At 32.1% G+C, this 22,116-nt stretch overlaps 1 protein-coding gene across 1 annotated transcript; it reads left to right on the top strand.

The window, feature by feature from the left end:
• Positions 1-2,202: 2,202 nt before the first annotated feature.
• On the top strand, positions 2,203-2,991 carry LOC149563667 (vacuolar iron transporter homolog 1-like). Its single transcript, XM_089824053.1, has one exon. The coding sequence runs from the start codon at positions 2,203-2,205 to the stop codon at positions 2,989-2,991; it is 789 nt and encodes a 262-aa protein (XP_089680179.1).
• The last annotated feature ends 19,125 nt before the right edge of the window (positions 2,992-22,116 follow it).

The raw sequence follows: 22,116 nt of genomic DNA, 5'->3' as shown, positions 1-22,116 counted from the left end.
GAAATAGCTTCATGGATGTAGCAACACATTGGTTCAAAGGCTTCTTTAAACCCTAATGGAGTAGAAATACTTGAATCATTTATTCGATAGCACATTCTATCACTACACAATGCCAAAAGAAGTTTACAAACCATTGATTTGGGAATTTATTTAACCATGATATTTATAACAATATTTAAAAAATTATATAGTAAAATGAACATATACATATACATACACACACACACACACACACACACACACACTTTACAATTTCTTAAAAATATATAATTCTATGATTTGATTGGATGAATCTATTTAACTCTTATATTGACTTGATTTCATGGATTGTAAAACATAATATTTGTTAAGTATTGTTTTTTGATTAATGTGAATGTGATTTACTAATGTTTAATATTTTTCAATAAGTTAGTTTAGCATTTTATACTTTTAATGTTATATTTTGAGAATGTAATTTTTGTTATTCAACTAAAAAAGTTAAGAATATTTAAAGATCTAAATTAGTTATAGTTTGAAGTAATAATTAATATTTATTCATTAATTCAAATTAAAAAATTCTTCAAAAAATTATAATTCTATTAAAAAATTATTAATTAAGATACTCTATATACTATAATGAATTTATTAAATTAAAATTATATTTATAGTAAAAGCGATATTGAACCTCTATATGACACTTGTTTGATTTAAGTTAAAAAATTAGAAAAACAATATATTTACTAAAACAAAGATATTCTTTAATATGCTACAATGCAAGCGATAATGTACTCCCTATGCACACAATAATATGCCTCACTTACACGCTTACATCCTACCTTACTAAGTTTATACTTTTCTTGTCCATATATCTTGTTCTTTCGTAAAAAGAAACAACTCATTTCATAAAATTCATCAAAATCAAAATTAAAAAATTAACATGACCTTGATGATCTTAATCTTATTTATCTTCACTGAAGCCCCTATGTGTCAATGAGATACTTATATTTAAGTTTTTGATAGTGTTATGTCTTAGATATAGATATAAAAACATCACTATAATTAATTATAAACAGAAAAATTAAATTATTCTCCAAACTGCAGGTTGCTCAAATAGAGCCACCCTTCCCGTATAGATATGATTCATGCCACAATCATTCCCTCTCCTAACTATCTTTGGAAATTGCGCATCAACTTTAGCTTTCGCTTAATGGTAGTCAATGGACGGGTTGTTGTCCTCTGCATCCGCAGTATTCAAATTATCTCCAGCGAATCCGCTTTCTACAATCCACTCGGATATAAAAGTGTTATTCCAGTCCTGCTTCATGCTCAGCTTTTAAAGACTAAATCAATATTATATTTCTCATGATCCAACTGCAATTGTGGGCAGTAGTCATCATTACAAGAAATAGCATTCATTTGGATCGTCATGAAACACCCGTTGGAAGAATCCTATGTTCTATCTCTTATTGTATAATTAAACTTATTATTATATTCCCTATTTTATAAGATTAATTTTATGGTTTAATAGGGAGAACGAACAGTTACAGCTAGAAGTAATCCTACAACTCAATGAGAGTGCCTCGAATGTTATCATATAATTCTATGGCCGTACCTCGAATGCCTTTTAACTCTAGCATAACATCTAATAAGACCTCAAACTTGCAACCATTATCTATATTTCCCAACGACTCAATCATCCAATCTAACCTAATGGTCAAGACAACAATCTTTGAAAAACGAACAAGATCTCAACGTTAATTGAAAATTCTCACATATTTTATTAATCACGCCATGCTGCTGCTCTTCAACTGTCCTGATTTCAATATGAGGAGCATTCTATTCGTGTTCTCTGACGTTGTTTGCTTTAATTAGAAAATGACATGATATGACATGATAGTGCACTCATGATAAATCCCAATAACACCAAAAGAAAGGCAAAATAGTCTCCAGCCACGCTCATGCCACACGCCACAAGATTTCCCACTCAACCCCTAAATCCCATTAGAAATTCAGAAAAAACCCTAAAAGACAAGATATTAGGTGTGAACACAAGCTAAGAGTTTATCCCTTCTAGTAATGGAAGTAAACATCAGTATTCCTATAGAAAGCGACAAGAGGCCTACATAAGGAAGGCATGAACAATAAGCGTGGACAGCACACTCCATCTCAATAACATTTCCTAAATCTAAAGCAAGAGGGACATCCTGGTATTTAGAATAGAAAATGGATGAGAAATCAGCATTCAGCCCATCTTCTTCTTCTTCTCACTTGGAATCAAAGAGAAAGATGAAGGAAGAAGGAGAAGGAGCAATTGAAGAGGCGTCCCCAATTACAAAGCCACAAAGTTCAAGTGTTTTCATTAACATGATTTCTAGTCCTCCAAAGGTTGATGAAGATGAGAAAAGTGTAGATATCCAGCAAAGAGCTCAGTGGCTTCGCGCCGCCGTATTGGGAGCAAATGACGGCTTGGTGACAACGGCCTCCCTGATGATGGGTGTCGGCGCCATCAAAACAGATGCAAGGACGATGATCATGTCTGGACTGGCGGCGCTGGTGGCGGGCGCATGTAGCATGGCCATTGGCGAGTACATCTCCGTACAAACGCAACGGGACGTCGAATTGGCCAACCTAAAGAGAGAAAAACAAGCCCTAAAAACCCTAAACGAAATGGGAAGGGTGAGAATGAACACAATGTCTCCGTTGGTGATATCGAGGGAAGAAAAAGAGGGGCTTCCAAGCCCAATTCAGGCGGCTTGCGCATCCGCCCTTGCGTTTGCAGTGGGAGCATTTTTGCCCTTGATTTCTACGGCTTTTATCAGTGACTATATTATTAGGGTTAGCGTTCTAGCTGGTGTTTCGAGCTTTGCACTCATTATGTTTGGCGCTATTGGGGCTCACTTTGGGCGGTCTTCTATTGTGAAAGGGACAGTCAGAGTGCTCATTGGAGGATGGTTTGGCATGTTAGTAACATATGGTTTGCTCAGGCTCTTTAGTGCTACTGCAGGAGTTTAACTTCTTACACACCATAATTCAAATATTTCCAAGTGCAACATTTAAGCAAAAGTCCCAACTTTAATAGTCTGTGACAAGCGAACTCTGCCTTCAATTCCTGAAAGTAGATTCCTTCTCCTAATAAACCGCCTTCAGTTATGCCAAAAATTTGTTCGAAATCACATTGTTTATTTTCTTCTTCTTGTCTCTTCGAGTCATGCCGTTGCATGCAGTCGATTGCATCTGTTTTCTTCCTATATTACAATAACATAATGTTTTCGTTTGTTCGTGCACTGTGAGACATTGAGTTTTGATTTGTTTGTGCACTGTGAGATTATCTTTCTGTGTTGTGCAATGCATCGATTGGCACTGCAGCTGGCATTCAATATCCAGACGGTTTATGTGCCCAAATGTTTTTCCTTCTCACCCATCTATTCTGTTTGCTCTCTTAATTTTTATGTATCTATCGTTCAAAGGCCAACTGCGATGTATAGGGAGAATCTTGGTACATTTTATAATTGTGCTGAACAATACGCAATTAATTATAGACCTAAATCCATACTCATCCTAAATGCATTCGGGATTTTAAAGTTTAATGCATTGTCACTTACATGACTACAAAGTAGGTGAATTTTTTAGGGATTGATCATTATAAAGAATGTTCACCTGCTAATCTAGTACCCTCATAAAAATATTTATCTCTACCATTTCAATGAAACAAAAGTGTCGTGGGAGTGGATATTAACGAATGTATTTCAAATTTTCTTAGGTTCTCATTTTCTTAGTTTCTCAATCTTTTCTTGAAATTTTTTTAATTCTTTATATTCTCAAAATTATTTCATTGCAAAGAATAACGACATCATTTGGTAATTAATATTTTATTCTATTATATTTCATATGTTCCTTTTTTTCATAGGATTAAATAGTGTTTTTATTAAGATGGTAGGGAGAGGGCCCTAAATCTAAGTAATAGAAAAGATCACATGATACAAAAATCCAAAGGAAAAAACTTTAAACCATTATAAGCAAAAGCTAACCATGTCATCACAAAGCAAAATTAAAAACTTTTATATTCTTGCTAAACTAGTAGTAATACTACTAATTTTCATTTTGTTAACTAAGATTAAAGTTATAAGCATCTTATGTATCACAACAAAGACCCTAAATTTCCCATTGAGAGATCCATCAGTATCGCTACAAAAAATCAAATTGAAAAAGAGTTTCTTCAAACTAGTTGCATACATAACAAAATTTCCAATAAAACAAAATAAACTAAAGTAAAATATTGTGTTTCATTGGAGATGGGCTCCCAATCCTTTGAAAGGTGCTTGAGTTTTTTTTACCAATCTTCTTCTCCCACTTCCTTAGATGCATCCTCTTCCTTGTCATCCATCTTTCATTTCTTAACACTTTTCCTCAACTTACTCTTCCTAGTAGGTACAAAAGAACATTTTCCACATCATGGAGCTAATTAGATTGCATAAGGCATAGGTAGCATTATTGAAATTCTCCTTGGGAGTCACATTACCACTAGTAGCCTCAAAAAAAGATACTTCAAGTTTATAAAGGTCCTCCATTTAATTATCCATAATATTATCCTTTATATAATGTATAATAGGGGGTGGGAGGTTACGTTTAATAGTATTCTCATTAGAGAAAATAGGGGAGGTACAAGGAGTGTTCACCATTACCTCTAGGTTTTCTAGGTTAATAGTATATTCCTAGAAAAATTCCTCTTTTGAGTCCACTAAATTTTTTCTTCCTTCTTGTAGTCATCATCCATTCTATTAGTATTATTTCTACCCTCTAGATCATACTCTTCATCCATCCCCTAGACAACCTCCTCCTTCTTGTCTATTTTATTATCTTTTTTTTGTCTCAGTCTAGAAGAAATATGATCCCTTGAACTTCCATCATACTTTTTATCTCTTGAACCATCCCTTGTATCATCATCTTGATAGTCATTTCCATCTTCATCATCCTCACTTTCCAAATCCCAATTTTCTTTTCTCTGGAATTAATCTTTCTAACCTTAATAGGGATAGGTTTTTTAGAAGGGGTTTTTATTTTAGGTGGGGAAGTATTAAGAAGGGCTTCTTATATTGTAATAGAATCTAGGTTGTTATTCTTTGGATAAGGCTAAACAATTTTATCTTCAACATGCTTCTTAGAGTCATGGGAGGACATGAAGAATAAAGCTCAAAAGTAATTTTTGGAAGCAGATAAGTACTATAGTGCAAGTACTATAGTGCTGCCAACCTGGAGATTTTTGGAGATGAATCAAGAACTCAGCTTTGTTTAGTAGAAATAGTAGTAAAATAGTTCAAAGTGATGTTTGAGGAATCCTCTAAAAATGATATTCGACAGATTTTCAAAATTGAAGAAGCATTATTGGATTTATATTCTAGGTTGGAGGGTTTTGTAGATGTAAGGTTGGAGATTGGTAATCACCACCAAGTATGAGTCCTTATATTTTTTGGGAACTCAAGAGATCATTTTAATCATCCAAAAGTTTAGAACAAAACATCCAAACATCACTTTGGTCCAAATGGAATAAAACCCAAATGATAGAAATTGAGTTTTGACAATTAGGAAAAAAAATTCATTTTGTTCACTATCAGAAGTTGCACTTTTCATAGAGGTTCACTTTTCAGAAGGTAAAATTTTCATAGAGGTGCACTTTTCACAAGGTGTGTCAAATCAAGAGGTTTGTCGATAATTTTGAAGATGAAGCAGTGCACCAATAGTTTAATTGTCAGTTGCTATTTTTTAACATTACATGCACTAGAAACATGTTTTGACAGTAGTTCAACTCCCAAAAACACCCAGAGAAGATCAAGCTTGTATTTTTAGAAGTCCTAGTGACTCCCAAAGCATCTCATGGCTTCTCTCTTCTTATCTTCTTCTTCTTTTATTATTTTAAATTCATGTAAAGGCTCATGCACCCATTAATTGATATAAACAAGGGTGGAGACATACTTAACACCATTTAGAGAGTTACTTTGTATATAATTACTTTTATTTTATTAGTTTTATCATATTGTTTGGATTAGAAGAGCTCTCACTCGTAACAAAAAACAAGGAGAGGGTTTCTTATAAGTACATGGATGTAATATGTATTCTAGGCTAATATTTTGATACAATAATAAATTATATTGGTGCTCTCATTTTGAGTGTTGTAAATCTTTCTGAACTGCATTTTTTTTTAATACGCGTTCATGAATAATAACAGAGCTAATGGTTTTATTATGTTGTATTAATTGTGCAATCTTTTAATTATTGTGTTTTCCTTATGGTAAAAAATTTTGTTGTTGTGATGAATTAGAGAAAAAATTCACTATTAGTCTTACATAGCATTTTGTCTCATGTGTGTACTTCCAATTGCTACATGATTTGATGAATCATGAAATGTCTTTCAATTTTTATTAAACTTTTCATCAATGATTGCATCAGTGGAGTTGAGGAAGCATTATTCCTAATTTTATTTGTTTCCTACTAGGTCCTTTATATATTTTAATTCATAGACATGTTGTTGCTTTGATTTATGTTCATTAGGAATTTTCCCTTCATTAATTTGCTTTAAAATCTCCCATTACTCTATCTTTATTATTTTATTTTTTGAACATGTGGTTAAAATAGAAATCCATATAATTGCATTGATCAAAAATTTCATTCCTCATAAAATAGAAAATAGAAAAATACATTGGTTTTGTGGTTAGGGTTCATCAAAGTTGTGCAGAATTGGTAGATAACACTAAAGGCCTCCTTGTGAACATTCAGATTTATCTTCAATTAAGCTACCCAGTAGGTTGAAAAATAGTCATTCAAAACCTTGGATTTGGTCATTGATTAGCTTTTCAAGGGAGATATTCATAATTATTTCTATCATTAACATTATGCCAAATGATCGTCAACAGGAACCACTTCTTTTCCACCATTTTCCTTTAGAGAATCAGGGGCTTTTGGAAGAGAGGGAGAACCTTCCAACACTGGTGTTGTTAGAGAAATCTCTAGTTGAGAGAGGGCATAATCTACCTTTTACTTGGTAGAGCAGATGGTCCCCCACTTGGGTCCCCCAAACTATCTGAATGAGCTCCATCAAGCAAACAAACAAACTATAGGAAAACTAGCTAGAAACCCTTGATTACCATTCCCGCCTACCTTTGAATCTTTAAAATTTAAAAATAAATTCCCTCATAGAGCTCACCATGTCAATTTTTTTGAAAGTAGTCTCATGTTGTTTTTCATTAGTAGTTATTCATTAGTACTTAACAAAATATATGTTGGATATGTTGGTATTTTATCCCTCTCCAAATTAACCTAAACATCATTGTTGAAACAATTTCTTGATTATGTATTATCTTTGATGTTACACAAAATGTTGTATCATTTCCAATCAGTGTATATCAAGCTGACTCGGGCATTGAAGATAGTTTTCTGTGGCTACCAAGCATTCCAGAGTTTGTTTAGTTCAGAAGGTAGTATCCACTGAGTTAACTCAGGTGATGAAGGAAAGTCTGAATAAGATGAGTGTTAATCAAGCTCACTCAGTTAATGAAGGAAATGTTGGATGGAACCAGTGTTAACTGAGCTCACTTGGTTACCAAAGGAACTGTGTGAATATGCAATGTTGATTGAGTTCACAACATGACCCTAAATTTATAAGCAAAAGCTAACCATGTCATCACAAAGCAAAATTAAAAACTTTTGTATTCTTGCTAAACTAGTAGTAATACTACTAATTTTCATTTTGTTAACTAAGATTAAAGTTATAAGCATCTTATTTATCACAACAAAGACCCTAAATTTCCCATTGAGAGATCCATCAGTATCGCTACAAAAAATCAAATTGAAAAAGAGTTTCTTCAAACTAGTTGCATACATAACAAAATTTCCAATAAAACAAAATAAACTAAAGGAAAATATTGTGTTTCATTGGAGATGGGCTCCCAATCCTTTGAAAGGTGCTTGATTTTTTTTTGCCAATCTTCTTCTCCCACTTCCTTAGATGCATCCTCTTCCTTGTCATCCATCTTTCATTTCTTAACACTTTTCCTCAAAGTACTCTTCCTAGTAGGTACGAAAGAACATTTTCCACATCATGGAGCTAATTATATTGCATAAGGCATAGGTAGCATTATTTAAATTCTCCTTGGGAGTCACATTACCACTAGTAGCCTCAAAAAAAGATACTCCACGTTTATATAGGTCCTCCATTTAATTATCCATAATATTATCCTTTATATAATGTATAATAGGGGGTGGGAGGTTACGTTTAATAGTATTCTCATTAGAGAAAATAGGGGAGGTACAAGGAGTGTTCACCATTACCTCTCGGTTTTCTAGGTTAATAGTATATTCCTAGAAAAATTCCTCTTTTGAGTCCACTAAATTTTTTCTTCCTTCTTGTAGTCATCATCCATTCTATTAGTATTATTTCTACCCTCTAGATCATACTCTTCATCCATCCCCTAGACAACCTCCTCCTTCTTGTCTATTTTATTATCTTTTTTTTGTCTCAGTCTAGAAGAAATATGATCCCTTGAACTTCCATCATACTTTTTATCTCTTGAACCATCCCTTGTATCATCATCTTGATAGTCATTTCCATCTTCATCATCCTCACTTTCCAAATCCCAATTTTCTTTTCTCTGGAATTAATCTTTCTGGCCTTAATAGGGATAGGTTTTTTAGAAGGGGATTTTATTTTAGGTGGGAAAGTATGAAGAAGGGCTTTTTATATTGTAATAGAATCTATGATGTTATTCTTTGGATAAGGCTAAACAATTTTATCTTCAACATGCTTCTTAGAGTCATGGGAGGACATGAAGAATAAAGCTCAAAAGTAATTTTTGGAAGCAGATAAGTACTATAGAGCTGCAAATAAGTACTAGGTCCTTTATATATTTTAATTTGCAGACATGTTGTTGCTTTGATTTATGTTCATTAGGAGTTTTCCCTTCATTAATTTTCTTTAAAATCTCCCATTACTCTATCTTCATTATTTTATTTTTTGAACATGTGGTTAAAATAGAAATCCATATAATTACATTGATCAAAAATTGCATTCCTCATAAAATAGAAAATAGAAAAATACATTGGTTTTGTGGTTAGGGTTCATCAAAGTTGTGCAAAATTGGTAGATAACAACAAAGGCCTCCTTGTGAACATTCAAATTTATCTTCAATTAAGCTACCTAGTAGGTTGAAAAATAGTCATTCAAAACCTTGGATTTGGTCATTGATTAGCTTTTCAAGGGAGATATTCATAATTATTTCTATCATTAACATTCTGCCAAATGATCGTCAACAGGAACCACTTCTTTTCCACCATTTTTCTTTAGAGAATCAGGGGCTTTTGGAAGAGAGGGAGAACCTTCCAACACTAGTGTTGTTAGAGGAATCTCTAGTTGAGAGAGGGCATAATCTACCTTTTACTTGGTAGAGCAGATGGTCCCCCACCTGGGTCCCCCAGACTATCTGAATGAGCTCCATCAACCAAACAAACAAACTGTAGGAAAACTAGCTAGAAACCCCTGATTACCATTCCCGCCTACCTTTGAAGCTTTAAAATTTAAAAATAAATTCCCCTATAGAGCTCACCATGTCAATTTTTTTGAAAGTAGTCTCATGTTTTTTTTCATTAGTAGTTAATGAAATATATGTTGGATATGTTGGTGTTTTATCCCTCTCCAAATTAACCTAAACATCATTATTGAAATAGTTGCTTGATTATGTATTATCTTTGATGTTACACAAAATGTTGTATCATTTCCAATCAGTGTATATCAAGCTCACTCGAGCATTGAAGACAATTTTCTGTGGCTACAAAGCATTCTAGAGTTTGTTTAGTTCAGAAGGTAGTATCCACTGAGTTAACTCAGGTGATGAAGGAAAGTCTGCATAAGATGAGTGTTGATCGAGCTCACTCAGTTAATGAAGGAAATGTTGGATGGAACTAGTGTTACCTGAACTCACTTGGTTACCAAAGGAATTGTGCGAATATGCAATGTTGATTGAGTTCACTTGGTTAACATAGGAAAATAATTTTTGAGTTAGTGTCTACCAAATAGGGTCAGCTAAAAAAGGGTTTTCTTGTTTTGGCATATTGAGTTCAATTGATTTATCTATTGGTTCTAGCTGACTAAAAAGATGAATATTAATTATTCTAAATTGTATTCTAGCCAAATTGACAATATGAAAGATATAAATATAAGGTCAAGTTGAGTATTAGACGAGAGAGTATGCATGGAAGATAATTGAGGACTTGATGATTCTAAGAGGGAGAGGAAGAAAATCAAGAAAGATAAGCAAAATATCCTTGAGAAGCTTAAAAGATATATTCAATCAAGAAAGATCAAGTATACAAGCTAGAATTGAGATCTGTAATCAGCAATTTAGTTGCATCCAAGTTAGGTCATGTCATTATTACTCTCTAACCATTGTAGTAGTGATCTAAATCTCTTAACAGAGTTGGCTTAACGATTATTTGTAAATCCTCTAACAAGGTGGCATTTCTATTGAAGTGTCTAAAGACCTCTAACAAGGCCACTCCTAACAGGGTGATTAAATATTGTAATAGGGTCACACCTAATAGTGTGTTTTTTAACCTTAAATAGGGTTGGCTCCTAACAAGGCTCACTTCACAAGAGTGAAAAATAGTAACTAGTTACAATTGGTGGTTTTTCCCAAATTGGGTTTCCCCATTAAATCTTTGTGTCAAATGTGTTCATGTCATTTCTTTTATGTGTTTGCAACTAAGTTAAAGTAATAAGTAATAATAGATAACATCTTAAGATTTTCATGTTAAATGTTTTCCAATCAATCTCAGTATTTACTGAGTTACAACATTTTTAGTGTGTTTATCGAGCATCAACAAAGTTTAGTTTTTTGAGTTTATTTTTGTATTGACATCTAAGGGATCTGGGATATATTTTTGTAGTAACTAATTCACCCCTCCTCTCTTAGTTTCTCATCTTGTATTTTCAAAAATTAATATAAGAGATTTTGGTGCTTGCAGTGAAGGTTTCAAGGACCTAAGCTAAATATCAAGATGTCTTACAGAAGAGAGATTTCCATGTTGGATAGAGACAACTTTGTAGGATGACGAGGACTTTTGAGGTTGCATTTAGTAACTATCAGTGATTCAAGTTGTAAGTATCTTAATACCAAATACAAGACTCCTAGGACATTATCAATTGAAGATATTGTTGAAAAGAAAAATCATAACATCATGATGATTGATATTGCATTTGCTCTTAGTTATGTTGAATTTGATGAAGTAAAGACTACACTAAAACTCATGCAATGTGGATCAAACTAAAAGACATTCTTGGAGGAGATGACAATGTAAGAAGAGCTACATAAAAAAGTATCAAAGGTCAATTTGATCAGATGAAAGTGAGAGAATATGAAAACATTGCAAAATATGTGGAAAGAATCAAAGCAAGTGTGAGTACAATCAAAGCATCTAGAGAAGAAATTGATGATAAAAAAATTGTAAGAAATGTAATTAGAACTCTTCTTCCTATTTATGCAATTAGATTGTCTGTTATTCAAGAGATGAGATGTGATTCAAATAGGAAAATAACTTTAGATGCTCTAGTTGAAATATTGATAGCTTTTGAGTTGGGTAACTATGATAACTATATTCCTAGTTCCAAAGGTATTGAGTCTACATTTGATGCTAAACTCCACTCAAGAAAAAGAGCAAGAAATCAAAGGCCAATCAATCAGGAAGTGAAGAAGAAGAAAAACGTTCTGACAATAATCTTGAATTTATAGGAGCCCTACTTGCAAGAAAATATTCCAAAGGTAGAGGAAAGTACAAAGATAAAATCCCTCTAATTTTCTTTCCTTATGAAGAAGTTGGTCATATTGTTGCTAGATGCCCAAACAAAGAAATCAAGGATGAAAAAAAATAATAAGTAAAAAGGCAAAAAGGAATTCAAGAACTACAAGGACAAAGGTAAGAAATCTTGTTTTATGGCTAAAGATTCTGATAACAGTGAAGATGAAATGGTATATATTATTGTAAAAGATGAATCTAATGATGAAGGAGATAAGATGGCACTTATCTCTTATATTATCAAAAATGATATGTGGATTATTGACAGTGGTTGCTCACATCATATGACTCGAGACAAAACAAAGTTTGAGTACATGGAATATTATGATGGTGCTAGTGTGAGATTTAGAAATAATGAACCTTGTTGCATAAAATGATTAGGATGCATTTCATTAACCAATGAACTTACATGTGATAATGCTTACTAGGTTGAAGGACTAAAACATAATCTACTTAGTATGGCATAGTTGAACAACATTGGATTCAAGCTAGAATTTATGAATGGGAAGGCCAAACTGTTGGGTGGAAAAGGAAATCTGATTGGATCTAACAAACAAACAAAAGGCAACCTATTCTATCTTGATCTCAATGGAAGTTCATATTTTATTGCTCAAATAGAAGAAAGTTTCTTATGGCACAAAAGATTATGTCATATAAAATTTGATAACCTAGTCAAGATAAGCAAACACAAAAGAGTAAGAGGTATTCCTAGCTTGAGGAAATCTGATGTGGGTCTATGCAAAAATTGTCAAATTGGTAAGATGGGAAAGACTAGTTTCAAAAGCAAGAACTATCAATCTAAAGAAGTATTAGAGCTTGTGCATATAGACTTATGTGGACCTATTGGAATAGAGAGTTACAGTGGAGGAAAAAAAATCATTCTTTTTATTGATGACTATTCTAGAATGATGACGGCAATGTATCTAAAAGAAAAATCAGAAGCTTTTCAAAAATTCAAGGGGTATTTGGCAAGAGTAGAAAAAGAAACTAGAAAGAAATTAAAATGTTTCAAATTAGATAGAGGTGGTGAATTCATCTCCAATGAATTCTGCATAGAAAAATAAATTAAAAAACAAGTATCAACTCCTAGTATACCTCAGCAGAATGGTATAGCTGAAAGAAGGAACAGATCCATCATAGATTGTGCAAGAACATTGATGATAGAAAAGAATGTTACAATCAAATACTGGAAGGAAGCTATCAGCACTATAGTTCATACTTTAAATAGAGTACAACTGAAGAAAGACTAAAATCAAACTCCTTATGAACTATGGTATGGCTACAAACCTAATGTAGGTTACTTTAAAGTATTTGGTAGTAAAAATTACATCTTGAAGGAATCTAGGAAAGGAAAATTTGATGTCAAAGGTGATGAAGGCATATTGCTAGGATATTCTTGTAGAACTAAAGCATACAAATGTTTGAATTTTTCTACTCATAAAATCATAGAAAGTACACATATGAGAATTGATGAGAACTTTTGTAGAAAAGAGTGAGCAAGAAAGCAGCAAAGAGCTAGAGGATTATAGAAGATTTGTTTACTATGAACCTGATACCTTGCTAAATCTATTTGAAAGAAAGGAGGCTTCACCTCCTGAATCCCCAAAATCTCCAACAGTTATCGAGTTTTAGATAGTGCAACCCAAGTCATAGTCTGAAGGACCTGCGTCATAGTCAAAGGCTACCGAGCTAGAGCAAGCCAAGTCTGATGGACCTAAGTCATAGAAAATGGGACCTAAGCTTGATATTGAAGTTCATAATGAAATTAGTGAAACTCTTTCCAAATCCAAAGAACCTATGTTAGCAAAATATGTCAAAAGACATCATGCACCTGATCAAATCATTAGAGATAAATCATATGGAACAATGACAAGAAGCAAATTGAAAGGTACATGTTTACTTGCTAAATTTGAACCTAGAAATTTTAAAGATGCTTTAGATTTTGAAAGTTGGATTGAAGAAATGAATGAAGAAATAAAATAGATAGAGAAGAATAAAACTTGGACTCTTGTTCCTAGACCCAAGGATAAAAAAATAATTGGCACAAAGTAGGTATTCAAAAAAAATTTGAAACTTTTTCTCTTGTTGCAAGATTAGAAGGTGTTAGAACTTTACTAGCATGTGCATCTCATAGAGGATTTAAAGTTTATCAAATGGATGTAAAATCTACATTCTTGAATGGAATTCTTGCTGAGGAAGTCTACATTGAACAGCTTGAAGGTTTTGTAGATCATAGCAAAAAGAACATGCTCTAAAAATTACACAGGACATTATATGGTCTCAAGCAAGCTCCCAGAGCTTGGTATGAAAGAATTCATTACTACTTGATACAAATTGGTTTTCATAGAACTAATGATAATAGTAGTCTATATATCAAAGAAGGACTAGAAAAAAAGATTGTGTTGGTAGAAATATTTTGGCAAAACAATATTACCACATTTTCTTCATGCTTAATTGATTTAGCAAGAATATCATCAACATAATCTTCAAGAATCTTATGTATGTAATCATGAAATATTAGAGTCATGGCATGCTAATAGGTTTCACTTCTATTCTTTAATCCAGAGTCATCATAACCCAACAAAAGGTTCTCCAAGGTGTTATAAAGGAGGTCTTGTATTGATCTTAAAGTTAAGAATAAATATTTGATCATAACCATAAAATCCATCCATAAAAGATAAAAAAGAATGTCTAGTAGTAGAAGTCACTATCATGTTAATATTGGATGAAGGAAAAACATCTTTCAAAGAAGCTTTGTTCATATCTTGAAAGTCAGTACACATGTGAATCTTATTTTCTCCCTTGGAAACAACATGTTTGATATCCAAGGAGAATAATCAATAGAATGAATGAAACTAGCCTCTATTAATTTTACAATATCTACTTTAACAAGAAGAGTGATACTTGGATTCATCTTTCAAATTTTTTGTTTAATTAGAATTTATTTCAAGAACAATGTTATATGTTACAAACTTAGAATCTATGCCAAGCATATCAGCATAAGACCATACCAAATAATATTTAAATGCCTTCAATAGATCACTCAATTTTTTTCATTTTTCATGAGTCAAGAATTTTCTAATTTTAATCACTTTTTTAGAATCCACTGAATCCATCCAAACATCAATAATTTTTGTTATGAGTAAATTACTTTTCATAGGATCTTCAAGAGGATGTGTTGTCATAGTTTGTATCTTCTCCAAAATAAATTTTGGTATTTAAACAATATGGCATTCACTTCTTGTGATGAAAAGAAGGAACATTATCATAAACTTCTATTAAATCCATAAGAGCTTCATCATCAAGGAAAAGATTCATTTCCATTCTCTTATCAAAATTGAAAAGATTAGGACTAACCAATTTGAGAGATCCACCATAAATGTGATTAACATTCAAAGAGAGAAATGAAGGTTGCTTGTAAGGATTAAATCCCAATGTAAATGTATATTTATGAAAACCACTATCTAGATGAGCTTGTATTCGTTGTTCAAATTTCCCACAACTTTTTCCATTAAATCCATATTTTTGTAACAAAGTGTACCCCAAACTAATAACAATTAGCCATGTTTTCAAGAGTTAAAGATTCTTCATAAGTCTCTATTTCATAAAAATCAAGCTTAATGGTTCCCATAGTTTCTTAATGAATTTGTTTCTCAATTCACTTATAAGTGGACAAGATATTTTTTTTCTAGGTTCATCTTGTTTTTTCATTAAAAAATAAATTAGATACCTTATATTCTCCAATAAATGTATGATTAAAGTCCAAAGTCCCCAAATCATCCTCAAAAAGAGAAGAATAAGGGTTTCATTCTTAGTCATCTCTTTCTTAGTTTCTATTTTCACATAATCTTTTGTAGAAGAAGTTTGAGTGTATTCAACATTTAAGAAAGGGTTAGGTGCATCATATGTATGAAGAGTATACATGACATTGTTATGAACAAAATGCACCCTCTTATGAAGTGTAGAAGTAACAAGATCCATAGCATGTAGCCAAAGTCTTCCTAAAAGAAAGTTATAATTTTGCAAACCATGCAAGACACAAATCCACAAATAGGCACATAATCAGGTTGAATAGTTGAAAGATAGGATTTTATATCTTTTAACATATCCATGCCATAAACATTCAAGCCTAAACCATTACCAATTAAAGTTTTATTTATGATGTTTATATTAATAGACACAGCATTAATAAGAGAACTTTGTTTGTTCTAAATCCCTAGAGGAGGAAGATCATCTTTAGTGAAGACAATAGGAGGAACAAGTGGCATAGTATACATACAATCCAAAAAGGAATTATTTGTATTTGTATTAGGTGATGGAACTAGAAGAGTAGATAAAACATTTTGCAAAGCTTCATGGGAGATAGGTGAAGTTAGCAGAAATTCCTATAGAGAAATCTTAGAAGGAATAACTCACAGTTGCTCCACCAAATCATAATCTTTGAAAGAAGTAGTTGGTAATCAAGGTGGTTGAGGAAACATAGGTTGAAAAGGTGTTAAAGATAGTAGGTTTAGGATTATTTTGAGTGTGATAAGAATGAGAAATAGAATCTTGATAAATAAAATAATTCAAAGGGCTTGTAGGTTTCCCCTTAACAACAAGATTAGGAGATTCCTTAACACTCATTAAAGGCCTTCCATAACATATATGAGGTGCATCAATAGAACATACAGCTGTGGAAAAGTGAAACCATGCACATAACTTATCAAAAAAAGTACTTGAAGATGACATGGAAGAGTGAGAAAGTAGATCATGGGATGCCATATCCAACCCATACTCCTTACAAAAATGATCCTTATCTAAGGCATCATTTCTAAGACTATCATCAAGGTATTCATAAAGAAAAAAAAATATCTTCAATGAAAATTTCATGCAATGTAATATAGATATATAGATAGATAGATAGGTAGGTAGGTAGATAGATAGATATGTATGTGTATGTGTATATATATGTGTGTGTATCTATATCTTTATATATGTGTATGTATATGTGTATATGTGTATATGTATGTGTGTGTGTGTGTGTGTGTGTGTGTGTGTGTGTGTGTGTGTGTGTGTGTGTGTGTGTGTGTGTATGTATATATATATAAGTATATATATGTGTGTGTATTTATATATATATATTTATGCATTTATATATCTATGTGTGTAGATATATCTATATATATGTGTGTGTATATATATGTATATATACATGTATATATATGTATATATACATGTATATATATGTATATATACATGTATATATGTATATATACATGTATATATGTATATATATGTATATATACATGTATATAGATGTATATATACATGTATATATGTGTCTATGTGTATGTATATATAGGTATATGTGTGTGTATGCATATATATAGATATATGTATATATATAATTATATATGTATGTGTGTGTGTGTGTGTGTCTATATGTATATATAGGTATTTATATGTATCGTTGGAAATATAAGAGGAGTAATTGAGAGGGGAGGGGTGAATCAGTTACCACTAAAATAATTTCAAATCCCTTAGATGTAAATACAAACTTCCTTTTAACTCACAGCTCGATTAGAACTAGATACTCACTATAACTCAATTAACAAAGCAATCTTGAGATAATGATGTGTATTGACCTTTAGTAACTTGGCTACAGAAAGATAAAGCAATAAGAAAACAACATGAACACATGAGACACCAATATTTAACATGGAAACCCAATTTGGGAAAACCACCAATGCAACTAGTTATAACTTTGCACTCTTCTAAAGTGAGCCTTGTTAGGAGCCAGCCCTGTTAAAGGTTACAAAACACATTGTTAGGTGTGACCCTATTAGACGATTTGTATCACCCTATTAGGAGTCACCTTGTTAGAGGTCCTAATAAACTTCAATCTATGAATGTCACCTTGTTAGAAGATTTACAAAAGATAAGTGTTAAGTCAACTTTGTTAAGAGATTTCTTCACTACTACAATTGTTAGAGATTAACAATGATTGACCTGATTGACAAAGCAATTGAAAATTTGCAAATTTAGATCACTGTTCTAACTTATCCTTTCGATCCTCCCTGATCAAAATATTCTGTTCAGATCCTTGGATAATCTTCTCTAAATCAAATATCCTTCTTTATTCGCATCTTATCTTCTTCTTCACTTTCTCATTATTCAATCCACATCTTGACCTTTCATATATATGAAACCCAATATCAAGTTGGCTTGAATACCATTTCAAATATTGAGTTAGCTTGGATAAACCAACTAATAAATAAAACTAATCTATTGTAGGTCAACTAAAACTAAAAACTCAGTCACTCGATCACCATTGAGTTCCTAGGTAACTAACCTAACTCAATTCATGTTGAACTCCTTTGGTAACTGACTTGATTTAGTTTACATATGAGTCCCAAAAATTTTCTTTTTTTTAATTTATGCTTGGCTAATACTAGAGTCTTTTGAACTTGGTTCCAACTAGCAATTCTCAGTTAGAGTATAACATTTGTCTAACATCAATGACAATATACAATTGAATAATTGTTATCAAAAATCTCCCTCTTTGGCATAGATGGAAATGATTTAAATAAGATTTTATAATATCCTTAGTTTCATTTTGGTTCTCCATCCATCAATGAGAACTCCCTCTAAGATTCTCCCTCTACCATCTTATCTTTAGACTCCATCGGATCAAGTTCTCCCTCTTGCAGATTGTCGCCTCTGATTCTTCTCTAATTACATCAATATCTCCCTTAATGAATATATGACATCATCTAATTCTTCTAATTAATGTATGGCATGATTCTCTCCCTCTTTTACATCAAATTTCAAAGACTTGACATAGTGATTTAACAATGTACCTGATGTACTAATTCATATGTAATGCACTCTGACTTCTTTGCATCAACTTGATGGATTTTCAATGTAGTTTGGTTGATGCATCAATAATCTATACATTAGTGAGCATAAAATAGGAGAATGACCCCTATCTTTCCTCATAGATACAAAAATGCATCCCTAGGTAATGGTTTGGTAAATATGTTAGCAACCTACTCCTTTGTGTTAACATATTATAATCTATCCTCTATATCTTGAACTAATTCTCTCATAAAATGATACTTGATTGCAATGTATTTTTTCTTGGTGTGTATCACTGGATTTTCAGATATATTTATTGCACTTCTTTTATCACAATAGATAATGATTAGATTATTGATTTCTTCCTTCATTCTTAATAACAATTGCTTGATCCACATTATGTTAGAGCAATTAACTATTGCAGCAACATATTATGATTATGTTGTAGACTGAGAGATGCAATAAGAAAATAACATAAACACATGAGACACCAAGATTTAATGTGGAAACCCAATTTGGAAAAACCACCAATGCAAGTAGTTACAACTTTTCACTCTTCTGAAGTGAGCCCTGTTAAGAGTCAACCTTGTTAAAGGTTACAAAACACACTATTACATGTGACCCTATTAAAGGATTTGTATCACCCTATTAGAAGTGGCCTTGTTAGAGGTCTTAAGCCACTTCAATATAGAAATAAAACCTTGTTAAAGGATTTACAAAAAATGGTTGTTAAGTCAACTCTGTTAAGAGATTTCTTCACTGCTACAATTGTTAGAGAGGAACAATGATTGACCTGATTGAGGAAGCAACTGAATTGCAGATTTAGGTTACTATTCTAACTTATCCTTTGGATCCTCCTTGATTAGAATATTCTTTTTAGCTCCTTGGATAATCTTCTCTAAATAAAATATCCTTCTTTGTTCACATCTTATCTTCTTCTCCACTTTCTCATTCTTTAATCCACATCTTGACCTTTCATATGTATGAAACCCAATGTCAAGTCATCTTGAGTAGCCTTTCAAATAAACAAATAACATCCATTGAGTCAGCTTGAATAAACCAACTAATAAATAAAAATAATATGTTAAAGGTCAACTAAAATTTAAAAATGGGTCACTCAATTACCACTGATTTCCCTAGTAACCAACCTGACTCAGTTTACACTAAACTCCTTTGGTAATTGACCTAACTTAATTTACATGGGAATCCTTGAAATTTTCTCCTTGTAAACTTATTATCGACTGATACTAGAGTCTTCTAAACTCAGTTCCAACTGGCAGTGCTTAGTTAAAGTATAATATTTTTGTAACATCAATGACAATATACAACTGAACATTTTTTATCAACAATATATATGTGTATATGTGTGTGTGTGTATGTGTGTGTATGTATATGTGTGTATATATAATTTATATATGCATACATATATTCATACATATGTGTGTATGTGTATATATAGTATATATACACACATATGTGTGTGTATGTGTATGTGTATGTGTATGTGTATGTGTATGTGTATGTGTATGTGTATGTGTATGTGTATGTGTATGTATATGTATATACATATTTGTATTTTTTAAATAAGGAACATGTAAGACAAATGGAAATAGAAATAGGAATAGATATCAAAAGTGGAAATGTTATAGGAAGGGTTTACCAAAAATGTGTACGAAGAAATGTGAATCAAGGAAATTAACCCTAAGTTCATCACATAACCACACACAGCTCAAGAAGTATTGAGTCCAAGGAAATAGATACTTTCAAACCAATCCTCAGTGGTGTCAAACCTTAGTAGGTTAATGCAATCCAAGGGATAAAGGAGCATCAATGCAAGATAAGATCTAACAATTATGAACATAGGGAAAAGAATTCCACTTTCTCTTTAGATATTAATTAATTAATTCTAGATCTATGAAAGATACACATTGTAAAATAAAACTAATGCTCAATTCACAAAGAGAGAAAGGGGTACTTATCTTGAAGATTGAAACCTTGATTTCTATGTATTATGCTACTATTTGAACAAAGTAGAACTGGATTTGGGCCTGAAATTGTGAGGTGGGAAAAACTCAAAAATATTTTAGTGGTTGTGAGGGGAAAACTAGGCCAATCAAGGGCGAAATGGGTCATCAAGGGTGCAATATGCCACTGATGGACAGTGAGCGACATTGATTCTGATTTCATAGTTTTGGTAAATAATTAGATTAGAAACCCTATCATGAGGTATTGTACTTGAATGTGGATGAAATAATAATGCATAGATCTATAGATAACCTAGAAATCATACCAAGTCCTCAAGACTAAAGTAATCAAATCCATACTAATGATTGGTATTTTCTATTCCATGATTGAATCTTGAATGTTTGAATGATAGAATATGAGGAGGAAGATGAAGAGATAGCTTTCTTCAATGGATGTTTCTAAGCTTCCCTACTTCAACCTTGCAAATATACTTTAACAAATTGGGATGTCCATAATGGCTTGTCTACATGAGAAATGCTTTCTTGATCTTGCTAGAGTGTAAGTGTGTTTTCTTTCTTGATTGTCCACATAGATCACCCATGACAAATGAAGAAATTATGTGAGTTTATAGAGGATTTAGATTTAAATTTCCTACTATAGACTGACTATGACTAGATCAAGGGCACATTGTGCACCTAATTGGCTCATCAAGAGTATACTACACCCCTAATTGGTTAGTGTGTACTTTTACCTTGATAATTAGGTGAAAAAACCATCGAGACTATCTCAAGATGCCAATATAGGTACCAGAATCTAGAAATTAGGTCCAAATTCTGAGGAAATCTTATTTCATTGCAAAAAGGATTTATGTTTGTTAAAGTGAAATAATAGGGGAGGAACTAAGTAAATAGATCCTACCTCAAGTTTTGAATTGTAAAGTAAGAATACTAAGGAGGCCTTATTAGGTCCTACCTAGATTCCATTTAAGAAGACAATAAGAGAGAGATATGGATGCATCTTAAATGAAAGTTTATCATTAAATTACATTGAATATGTGTTGAACGGTCATAAATTGAAGTGACTAAAAATTAGGATGTTACACCATTACAATTATTTATTCCTTGACAAAGTATCTTATGTGTCCATCAAGATCATATTTCTTTCCTTCAGCTCTATCCACACTATAGTTTTTATTCAAATAGTCCTATAATTATTCAATCATAACTGAGCCAATTTAAAAGCCTAAAAATATAACAATATGTGGCATGAATATGACTTTCTTTCTTGGAAAATTATACTCTTTCTTAAACCACAACATCTTCCAAATGAAATTTAGACTTTAGTCAATTTTCTTAGACACAAAACATGGTCTCTTGTGGGGTCTTTGTTTAAACTCATAAACCCTTATCAAAGTACAATTATATTTGTAATTTATATTGACCAAATTATATGTAAAAAAAACTTATTAGGGTGGTCATCCATCAGTATCATAAT

Source organism: Cupressus sempervirens, chromosome 4, assembly GCF_028749045.1.
Source record: "Cupressus sempervirens isolate cs-2001-9-10 chromosome 4, ASM2874904v1, whole genome shotgun sequence".
In the NCBI taxonomy this organism is placed as follows: domain Eukaryota; kingdom Viridiplantae; phylum Streptophyta; class Pinopsida; order Cupressales; family Cupressaceae; genus Cupressus; species Cupressus sempervirens.
Note: the sequence above shows the minus strand (reverse complement) of the source record. Positions and strands in the feature narration are given on the sequence as shown.

What these genes read in the sequence shown, in the direction of transcription:
- LOC149563667 (XM_089824053.1), top strand. Translation starts at nt 2,203, where the DNA reads ATGGATGAGAAATCAGCATTCAGCCCATCTTCTTCTTCTTCTCACTTG.